The sequence below is a fragment of the Rhipicephalus sanguineus genome, chromosome 11, assembly GCF_013339695.2.
Source record: "Rhipicephalus sanguineus isolate Rsan-2018 chromosome 11, BIME_Rsan_1.4, whole genome shotgun sequence".
In the NCBI taxonomy this organism is placed as follows: domain Eukaryota; kingdom Metazoa; phylum Arthropoda; class Arachnida; order Ixodida; family Ixodidae; genus Rhipicephalus; species Rhipicephalus sanguineus.
Window position 1 is genome coordinate 143,772,769 of NC_051186.1, and position 10,869 is coordinate 143,783,637.

The window sequence follows — 10,869 nt, forward strand, 5'->3', positions numbered from 1 at the left end:
AACTGTGTACGGCCCGATAAACCGTGGCTGAAACTTCTCACACAAACCAGGCGTGCGAAGAGGCGTCAAGAGCAGGACCTCGTCACCGGGTCGGAAAGAGACAGCACGATGCGCTGCATCATAAACAATCTTCCTGTCTTGCTGTCTGGCTTCGGTATTCAGGCGAGCACGCTGGCGGCACTGGGCGAGTCGTGAAACGTATTCCTCGGCAGAGGATGGCGACGGATTTACGTTGGAGGTAAAGAAAGAAACGTCCAGAAGGGAAGTAGGGGAACGTCCGTAAACCAGGTAAAACGGTGAATAGCCGGTTGTCCGCTGAATGGCTGTGTTATAGGCCAAAGTGACGAATGGTAAAATCGCGTCCCAGTTTTTGTGGTCTGGTTGAATATAGGCGGAGATCATATCGGCAAGTGTGCGATGAAATCGCTCGGTCAGGCCGTTAGTCTGAGGATGGTAGCTGGAAGCGGTCTTGTGAGTGGTGCCGGAGGATCGGAGAAGTTCGTTCAATAGTTGAGAGAGGAAAGCCTTTCCACGGTCACTGATCAGAACACGCGGAGCGCCATGGCGGAGTATAATGGCTTGGAGAACGAAATCGGCAACTTCAGAAGCAGAACCAGTAGCCACAGAAGATGTCTCAGCGTAGCGGGTCAAATGGTCCACAGCTGTCACGATCCATCGTTTGCCGGCGGCAGTGACTGGAAGGGGGCCGAAAAGATCGACACCTACAACTTCAAATGGTGTCGCGGGACACGGAAGAGGCTGCAGTTTACCGGCAGGACCAGATGTTGGGAGTTTTCGACTCTGACAGATAGTGCAGGACCCGACGTACCTGGCTACGCTAGTAGTAATGCCAGGCCAGTAAAAACGACTTCTAAGGCGGTCGTAGGTTTTATGAAAACCGAGATGACCTGCAGTCGGATCATCGTGGAAGGCTGTGAGGACGTGAGAGCGGAGAGAGCGAGGTAGAACGGCCACCCAGCGCTGACCGTCAGGATGGTAAATTCGGCGGTACAGCACGGTGTTGTCGAGCTTAAATTGCGAGAGTTGGCGACGTAGCCGCGCGTTAAGTGGACAGGAAGTTCCAGAGAGATGGCCCATGATCCGTCGACAGTACGGGTCAGCTAGCTGGCGAGAGGCAAATTCTTGGTCGTTGTCCGGAGGCAGGTGGTCTATAGAGGCCAGAGAGGGGACCGATGTAAAAGTGGGCTCGCAGTGTTTGGTATGCGAGGCGGTTGCGGAAGCGCCGAGCGGGGCCGTAGGTAGCGGGCAGCGAGAAAGAGCGTCGGCGTCTTGATGTTTTTTTGCCACACTTGTAGATGATATCGAACTCATACTCCTGAAGACGCAGAATCCAGCAACCGAGGCGTCCCGATAAGTTCTTGAGTGTGGAAAGCCAACATAACGCGTGGTGGTCAGTAACAATAGTAAAATGACGGCCGTGCAGATAGGGACGAAACTTCTGCACCGACCAGATGACGGCCAGACATTCCTGCTCGGTGATCGTGTAGTTCCTCTCGGCTGGAGAGAGTACGCGGCTGGCGTATGCAACGACTCGCTCTCGCGAAGAGTTGTCGCGCTGCAGAAGAACGGCGCCTAAACCGCGGCCGCTAGCGTCTGTGTGCAGGAGAGTCGGAGCAGCCTCGTCAAAATGGGAAAGAACAGGATCGGTCGTGAGGGCATCCTTCAACATGTCAAAAGCCGATTCACACTCCTGAGACCACTCAAAGGGCGTACCGGAGACAAGTAGCTTGTGTAGTGGTGCAGCTATGGAGGCAAAGTTTCGTATAAATCGACGAAAGTAAGACGCGAGGCCAAGGAAACTTCGCAAGTCTTTAGGTTTCTCAGGGCGAGGAAAGCGAAGCACCGCAGCGGTTTTGTCGGGGTCAGGGCGTATTCCGTCCTTGCTCACGACATGACCGAGGACTTTAATGGACTTGCTGGCGAAATGGCATTTCTTGGTGTTAATTTGAAGACCAGCGCCCGCAAGGCACGTCAGAACTTCATCCAAGCGTTGCAGGTGTTGAGAGAACGTTGATGAAAAGACAACAATGTCATCTAGGTAGCACAGGCAAGTCAGGCCACGCAGCACGGTGTCAATCATACGCTCAAAAGTCGCGTTGCATAGCCCGAAAGGCATCACGTTGAACTCATATAGGCCGTCCGGAGTGGCAAACGCTGTTTTTTCTTTGTCATCTTCGTGCATGGGGATTTGCCAGTAGCCGGAACGCAAGTCGAGGCTCGAAAAGTATTCCGCGCCTTGTAGGGAATCAAGGGCGTCGTCAATCCGTGGCATAGGGTATACGTCCTTCCTAGTGATCTTATTGAGCGCCCGGTAATCGACGCAAAAGCGTACGGAACCATCCTTTTTCCGCACCAGAACAACGGGAGACGACCAAGGGCTGGCTGAGGGGCGGATTATGTCCCGTTGCAGCATGTCGGCTACGTTTTCTTCGATGATTTTCGCTCGGCTAGAGACACGCGGTACGGGCGGCGGTGCACAATCGATGTTCCGTCGGTCTGAATGCGATGTGCTGCAGCGGTAGTTTGGCCCAAGGTGGACGAATAGGCATCGAAAGAGGTTGCGTGCTTGTTCAACAAAGCAACCAGCTGCTGCTTCTGCGAATCTGTCAAGTCACTGCTGATGACTGCTGTAAGGGCGGAGGAAGAAGTACGATCAGCAGTAGAGTGGCCTTTGGAGCAGACAGGCGTAAGGGGCACGACGCATACAGGCTCCGGATCGGCAACGCAGGCTACCGTGGTGCCCCGCGGAAGTAAATCTTTTCCGATGTTGCGTTCGTGGCGGCGACGAGAGCTGAACCATTGTGGAAGCGAACGACACCCGATGCAAGAGCTATGCCTTTACTAAGGCAGCGGGGTGACGGGGTGACCAATACGTCACCAGAGTCGATGTCGTTGGACACAACCGTTACGATTTGCTGTTCACGTGGTGGCAGCTCGGTATCTGTAGCAGCGACGAGGCGAAGTGGCTTGTAGATGTCGTCGCCGAGCGCGTAGTCTGTGCCGGTAAGGTGGACGACACGTTGGCCACAACAAATAGCCGCGGAAGCAGACGACAGAAAATCCCATCCTAAAATGAGTTGGTGAGAGCACGGGTACAGCACAGCGAACTCTATGTGATGAAGAATGTCATCGATTAGTACGCGGGCAGTACACAGAGCGGAAGGGCGAATTGTGTTCCCCTGGGCTGCAACCAGTGTAGGTCCATCGTAAGGCGTCATCACTTTCCTGAGACGGGCACACAAATCAGCACGAAGAACAGAAAACGTAGCACCAGTGTCCACCAAGGCATCGACGTGCACTCCTTCAACTATTACAGAAATCATATTGCAAGGGCGTGCTGGAGGAATTTCAGTCCTGTGTGTGAATGCAGTTTTTCCTCCAAAAACTGCATCGCTTAGTTTTCCGGACGGTGGTCAGAGGTGAGGGAGGCAGGCCGAAGCGGAGACGAGGAGCGACGGAAGGGCGAAGGTGAACGGCGTCTGGTTGGCCGATAACTATTGCGCACTTCACTCGATGCGGGCGGAGATGGTGATCGACGCGGAGGTGACGAATAACGGCGGCCTTGGTAAAAGGTTCATCCGGGGAAGTCACGCTCGCACATGTCGTATCCTCGACGCTCATCTTGCTGGCGCTTGCGGCAAAAGCGTGAGATGTGGCCGCGATAGCCGCAATAGTAGCACGTAGGGCGAGATGATCGCCAAGGCGGGTAGTAGGCAGGGTTTGGGGCACCGGGTGATAGCGCAGTGAGATGGGCAGAGGAGGGCTCAGCCGGCGGTGACGGGAAGCTCGCAGGGGGCGCGGCAGCAACCGACGCGTATGTTGATGGCTGCAACGTCGAGTTGGCGTTCCCTAGAGGTGTGGCAGCAACTTGCGCGAATGTTGGTAGGAGGCGAGACGCAGCGGGTTGAATGTGCGCCGAGTGAGTCAAGGACGCTAGCTCCTCCCTGATGACATCACGCAAGGCCGTGCCGGAAGGCTGACTGGGACACAGTGTAGGCACTGAGAATCCCATGGATCGCAATTCGTCACGTATCAGTGCCCTTATCATGCCTCGTAGGTCTGCGTCCGTTGTAGACCGTGTTTCGTCACTGTCCGGTGGGAGGCGAACAGACTCGAGTTCGTCGAGGCGCTGACACGTTGTCACAACTTCAGCAACGGTAGCCGGATTCTTGATGGCAAGAGCATTGAATGCGACAGTTGTAATGCCCTTGAGAATGTGGCGCACCCTGTCCGACTCTGACATTGATGGATTGACACGTCGGCAGAGCGCAAGAACATCCTCGATGTAGGACGTGTACGACTCGCCGTGATGTTGTTTCCGAGCCTCGAGTGTTTTCTTGGCGAGAGCCGACCGAACGGCCGGTGTGCCAAAGACTTGGCGCAGCTGTTCTTTGAACGTAGCCCAGTCGGGGATGTCAATCAGGTGGTTGAAGAACCACGTCTTCGCCACACCGGTAAGGTAGAAGGAGACGTGAGTTAGGTTGTACGTGTCGTCCCACCGATTAGCAGAACTGACACGCTCGAAATCGTCCAGCCAGTCCTCCACATCTTCTCCGCGCAGACCAGCGAAGAGATGAGGTTCGCGCTGGGGGCTGTTTACGACGTGTGAAGGCATGGCTTGCGGTGCCAGAGTGGGGACGGCAGCAGCAGCGACCTGCTCGTGCTGTGACATATTGCTGCACAGCTGGCGCAAACGGCGACCTGAGCGAAGCTCCAGGAGGTAGAGCGGACGAGTAGAGGACGGGGGATCCAGAAGCAACCTCCACCACGTATGAGGTCTTGGTAGGGCAGACGTTTATTTGGCCCGAAGACCCGGCAGCGAACAGGCACGATCAACCCACACTGATGATGATGATACACGACGAAGATGAGGATGCATAACCAAATGCATCATGATGGTGATAACGTACACATGAAGAAGATGTGCATAATAAATGCCCACAATATACATACTTATACATATACGGTGCATGACGGAGATGGCGAAATCCAGCCGAGACTGTCCATATAATTGCTATCGTAATAATAAATAATAAAAAACTTCGGTCCGTGTGAGAATCAAACCTAGGTCATCCTCGTGGCAAGCAGGTGTTCTACCACAGAGCCACACTATTGCTTGAAAGTATACTTTGGAAAAAAACACTATACGAATGTTATGTAGTGGAAGGAGTCTCCTTTACGCATGTAATATTGCGTGGCAGAAGCGTAGAACCGTGCCAGGCGTCAAAACATCTGAACTGTGCAAGGCTTCAAGGCTTGAATTGTGCAAGCACGTCAGGGGCCCCGGCTGTAGTATGCTGTCGTCGCTTGGCGTAACGCAGGCAAAACCCCGTATAAAAATGTTAAAATAAAAAGGAAGCAAGCGAGAATAGAAAGAGAGAAAGGGATAAAATAGGAAGAAAAATCGAAATAAACCGAAATAAAGAGAGAAAAAAGAAAATAAGAAAGAAAGAAAGGAGGAAAGAAAGACCAAAGAGAAACAGAAAAGGCTTCCTTCAGGCTTGGCACCACTGGTGCAAGAGTGCCTTTTTTTACAGCTTTTTTGTCCCGAGTCTTGTGCCACGTGTGCACAAGTGAGCCATATAATGTGTATGCAATAAAGATCAGTTGAAAGTTTAGCACTCATCCTGTCCTTTTTCCTTCCTCGCTAATGTCCCTTTCTTTCATGCTCATACTAAGCTGCGCCAAAGCAACACAAGAATGTGATTTGATTCGTTCTTCGGTTGTGCGACCTGCGTTAGACACAGATACGAATGAGCCTTTACTCTGGATGCAGAAGGACAGAGCTCTTGAACGACACATGGCACTGACAGTGCATGAGACAATAAAGCAGCAAACACCATACATATTTTAAGGGTGCTGTTTCTTGGGCTAGTTAGAACTGCACACTGATTTTCGGGTTGCGCTCTAAAACCCAGGGACAGGGCAGCTTTTTATGTGATGCATTGTTTACACTGTTAAATCCTTAAAAGTTGCATAATGAATTATACAATGTATTGACCTAATTCCCATTTTAATGTGAGTTCGATATATGTGCACTTGGCTGTAGTAAAGTTTTGTGAAAAAAAGATTCACTTTAATATTGAGTAAACATATGCAAGAGCACTAAGATGTGCATTTGTTAATGCCCCAGAAATTCAGCAGGTGAGCACACACCTTCTTTTTGGCGACCAACACGGCCACTGGTCGATGCTCAGGTGGTTCCTGGGAGACTGGATCCAGCACAAGGTAGTGCTTCTGGCGGGCAATGCTCAGCACATCACACAGCACACTCACCTCCATCAGGGCTGACCTGCGTGAACACTAGAGTCATCAGTCAATGTAGTACAGAATGCAGAACAAATGCGACACTTTGTTTGCTCCGCATTCTGGCTGCAGTTTTCCACGTGCTGCCTGAAAGGACACAATGTGAAAACTCAAGTTTGGCTTTAAAGAATTTTCTTTTTCTTGATAAAAAGTGGCATTATGTAATCACTTGTGTTTTCAATACATGGCAGAAAAATTTGTGTACATTTAACATTTCTCCATCAGTCACTGTGCCCACATTCTGGAACATCAGCATCCCTATCAAATTCCAAAACTTAAGCCAGTTACCGATCCCAAGTAGATCAGAGAAACTCCTAAATGCAAACTCAGTGCTTCCAGAGAGCACTAAGACAAGGCAAGCCATGCGTTGAAAATCACTTCCAAATGGCCTCGCCATTGCTACAGGCCCAGTTGAACAAACACACACCAATCCCATTTCCCTCATTAATTTACATAATTTCTCAATTCAGGTAACAAATCTTGCACTGCATTCTGGAATGAATAAAGTCAGCATGGGCGCACATCATTCACATCTCATTTGTCATGGAGCAGCGAGACATCCACGTGACAGCAGCGTGAAAGACCACGTGATTTGGAGACTACCACGACCACACTGAAGGCTTATAATTCATGCTCACAGGCTCAGAGGAGCCTGTGAAACCTGTCAGGGAGCCTACCCTGACCTTTCACAGGTTCCTCTGAGCCTGTGAAAGGTCAGGGTAGGTACAGGTTTCGTAGGCCAAAATTCAAGACGAAGGGAAAATCCGGCTGTCCTATGTAAGCAAAAACTATCATCATCAAGAACGGGTATGTGCCACAGAAATTGTGCAAACTCCACTACTTTCCACTCGTCAGCTAAAAATATAAACAGAAAAAAGTTAATAGAATTTATTAACAAATAAATAAGCAAACAAGTAAATAAAATGTTAAATAAACAAATAAGTAAAATAAATCCATCTGCTACACAGCTTCACTGGTCATGCACCTTCACAGAGAGGAATGGCACCTGAACTTGCTAAACAAAAATCACAAAAACGCGTAGAAGACAACAGAGAGAGATTAGTTTGTGAAACAGCTATCATGGCTTTTCTGGGTGATGAAAAGTGCGTCAGTATGCCATCGATCCCTTCACCTTCTGAAGAAGTTGATTTGGTGGTGAAAATGCGAAAGGCTGATGATGTACAGGCAAGGCTCCTGTTTCCTTATCACTCTGATGTGGGCCTTATACTCTATATACATTGTCAGCGTCGAAAGCTCCCGACATCAGCTCAAAGTGGACAATTGAAACCACTCCCGTGTCCGATGGAACCATTTGAGGTAGTTGGCGTCGATCTGTACAGCCAGCTTCCTATGACTCTCACCGGTAATCGATGGATAGCTACAGCCGTCGACCATCTGACACGCTACGTCGAAATGGCTTCCGAGACTTCTGCCTGAACTTCTGGAGTTGCTGACTTTATACTCCGAGCCTTATTCCTTCGTCACGGTACTCCTCGTGTCATCCTAAGTGACCATGGAAAGGCATTCGTTCACAACTCGTCGACGAAGTGCTCAAGGCCTCCGGAACCACCCACAAAACAACCACCAGTTACCATCCTCAAATGAACGGACTGACTGAGCGCTTTGATCGCACGCTGTCAGACATGATATCCATGTACATCTAACCTGTCCACAGGAACTGGGATGCAATTTTGTCATTTCGCACTTTTGCATACAACAAGTCCGTACAGCATACAACTGGTTACTCGCCATTCTACCTTGTCCATGGTCGCTTACCCTCTTCTTTTCTTGACGTCTCTTTCTTTTCTGCACCCAATAAAGCGTCTCCACCCTCCAGTGAAGAATTCGTGTCTCGCCTGCTTGATTGTCACCAGCTCGCTGCATCAACACCGAAGCAAAGCAACAGGACCGCAAGCTCGACTGTGATGCATCTCTCGTGTCGTGTCCTTCAGCAATAGTGATGAGGTGGCGCTTTGAACACCCATTCGCACTCCTGGCTTGTTCAACAAGTTTCAATTCCGCTTCATTGGCCCCTACACTGTCTTGGAGCAGACATCCCCGTCAATTATTGCATGGCACCTGTTCTTCTTCCAAGGGACCCCGCTGCCCCTCAGCCCAGATTGTCCACGTATCTCGAATGAAGCCTTTCAGAAGACGTTCTTCTACGCTTTGTAGGGGGCAGTGACATAAAATTTCAAGCTCGAGAGGTGTCCTTCGTTCAATTGCCCGATATGCGTAAGTACTTTTGACCAAGTTTGAATGGCATCCGTCACCTCCAAGTTATTTTATTTCGAGGCCAAAGCTCGTACGAAAGCTCAAAGGGGCTTTCAGCAACCTGCGACATCGACACTACTGTGACGTGTTCGGTGTGGAGCATACCATTCCCGAGTGACAATGCGCTAGTAGTGACGACGTCGAAGATTCGAGTGTTTTTATCATGGCGCCGACGCCTGGAAATGTTCTCAACTCTTCATACCTGATCGACCTTCATCGTGCCGCTTTGAATGATTTCATGAAATTACAAGACGCAAACCACCAAGAAAAGACAGGCGAAAGGAAAGAGCATGATTCGACGTGTCATCAGTCAGCATGTCGGGCACTGTTGTCAGCTACAGTTAAAATTGTGTTGTTGGAAGCGCGGAAAAAGCAGAATGAGTGTGTCATTTCATTACACGTGAGGTACACACCGACGCGACCACAAGCTATCCAAGTGGAGTAGTGTATAGATAAATATCATCACTAACAAGCAACACACAGATAGCGTTAATAGTGAATTTTAGTTCGTCCTTAGACATCTTTGTGCTAGCGTAATACCGGTTTGCTTCAGCCGTAACTGTGAGAGGCCGGAGAGGTAGGGCCATCTGGCGGCGGCGCAAAGAACTTCGTAAGCACAGAATTGTTATTGTAGAAACATAACGTATTTTATTTCTCCGCTGGTGCACATTCGCTATACCGATATTCCATAGACCCCTCTGCATATACCAGAATGCCGGGCACGCTAAAATTCTCTAATATAGCTAATTGAGACACACCAGCGAGCATGGCCCAAGCGTGCGTCCCCAAGCACCTCCTCATTACTGCTTGGAACGGCGTATATTTTTGAATCACTATTTTGCAAAGGCTTGAAGCGAAAATGATTCGCGACGTCACGAATCGCGGCGATTCCAAGTTTCAGAATGTCGTCTTCAACACTAGTCGACACTTTTGACGGTGACAACGACGATGCTGGAGACAAGGCATGACTGAACATGTGTGCCTAGCAAACGAAATGTTAGCTGAGCAGCTGAGCCTCACATCACTCCTTTCTGTAGACAAGCAGTCAGCTGGGGCGCAGTCTGGAGGTGGCCGCGAGGAAGCGCTGCCGGCGCTAAAAATGGCGGGCTTGCCAGCTGTATTAAATTGTGCTAGATACTGCTGATTTAAATCAATAAAAGAGATAGTTATTTGTCCCTCAGCTGCACTTTGGGTCGCGAATCGCTACTAGGGGCTCAATAACTACTCCGAGATGCAAAACCTTGACATGAGTAATTTGATGTCGGTGCTCCTTTAATCTGTGACCAAAATGACTGCTCACGTGTGGGTGGAAATTAGTGTGGACGTTCAATAGACACATCTTCGTTATTCATACTTGTTCATCATGAGGTGTGTTCTTCTTCATCATCGGTTTGTGGGAACTCAGCTGGACTGATATGTGCCTCGCGTGCGGTCGCTTCGCCGTGTCTTTGGGGCCTACTAAAGGTCAGGTTAACTGCTGCATCACGAGATATATTTATTTATTCAACAATACTGCTAATCCCATTTGAAATCATTGCAGGAGGAAGACGTATTAAGGTAAAACATACTAAAATTCATAAATGAGAAAATAAAACAAAAATTGAATAGTACACTAAAAATTAGTTAGTACAATACAACCTATAGAGACTGCTGCAATAACTATAAAATAGCGTCCGTAGGCCACCGCAGCAGCTGGAAAAAAAAGTGAAAGTATTTCGCATGATTATGTGCATTTTCAGGTGCGTACACATAGGAATGCAGAAGGAAAAAATGCATTCAGTCACAGCTGATACATTTAACGATATGTGTGTGTGTGTGTGTGTGTGTGTGTGTGTGTGTGTGTGTGTGTGTGTGTGTGTGTGTGTGTGTGTGTGTGTGTGTGTGTGTGTGTGTGTGTGTGTGTGTGTGTGTGTGTGTGTGTGTGTGTGTGTGTGTGTGTGTGTGTGTGTGTTTGTGTCGGACAATGCATGAAGTAAAACAGTTGAAAGTTGTCCCGTTTACTCTGTCCTGTCTTAGTTGTGATTCTTTCAGTCAGCACATAATGAAAACTTTGAGAGGAAGCAAAAAGAATATTGTGACGGGGTCGTGACGTCGACGAAGACAACAGCTGGCGTGGTCAGATGAAACTCTTTATTTTGGCCGAACTTGTGGCCGGAAACTGAAAAGTCAACTACAGCAATACACTGATAGCGCGAACAGAGCGCCGACCGCGATCAACTGACAAGCGGTCAACGCGCGTCTGCTTTTATACAGGCGCTATCGAACTTT

General features: G+C 49.3%; 1 protein-coding gene across 2 annotated transcripts in view; it reads right to left on the reverse strand.

Annotated features, from left to right (window-relative positions):
• Nucleotides 1-10,869, reverse strand: part of LOC119375576 (mediator of RNA polymerase II transcription subunit 17) — a 212,086-nt gene that overhangs the window by 180,270 nt on the left and 20,947 nt on the right. For both annotated transcript variants that reach the window (XM_037645791.2, XM_049420479.1), the window contains exon 4: nt 6,178-6,313. In XM_037645791.2, coding sequence (XP_037501719.1) covers nt 6,178-6,313 — 136 coding nt within the window. The remainder of the gene's footprint in view (nt 1-6,177; nt 6,314-10,869) is intronic.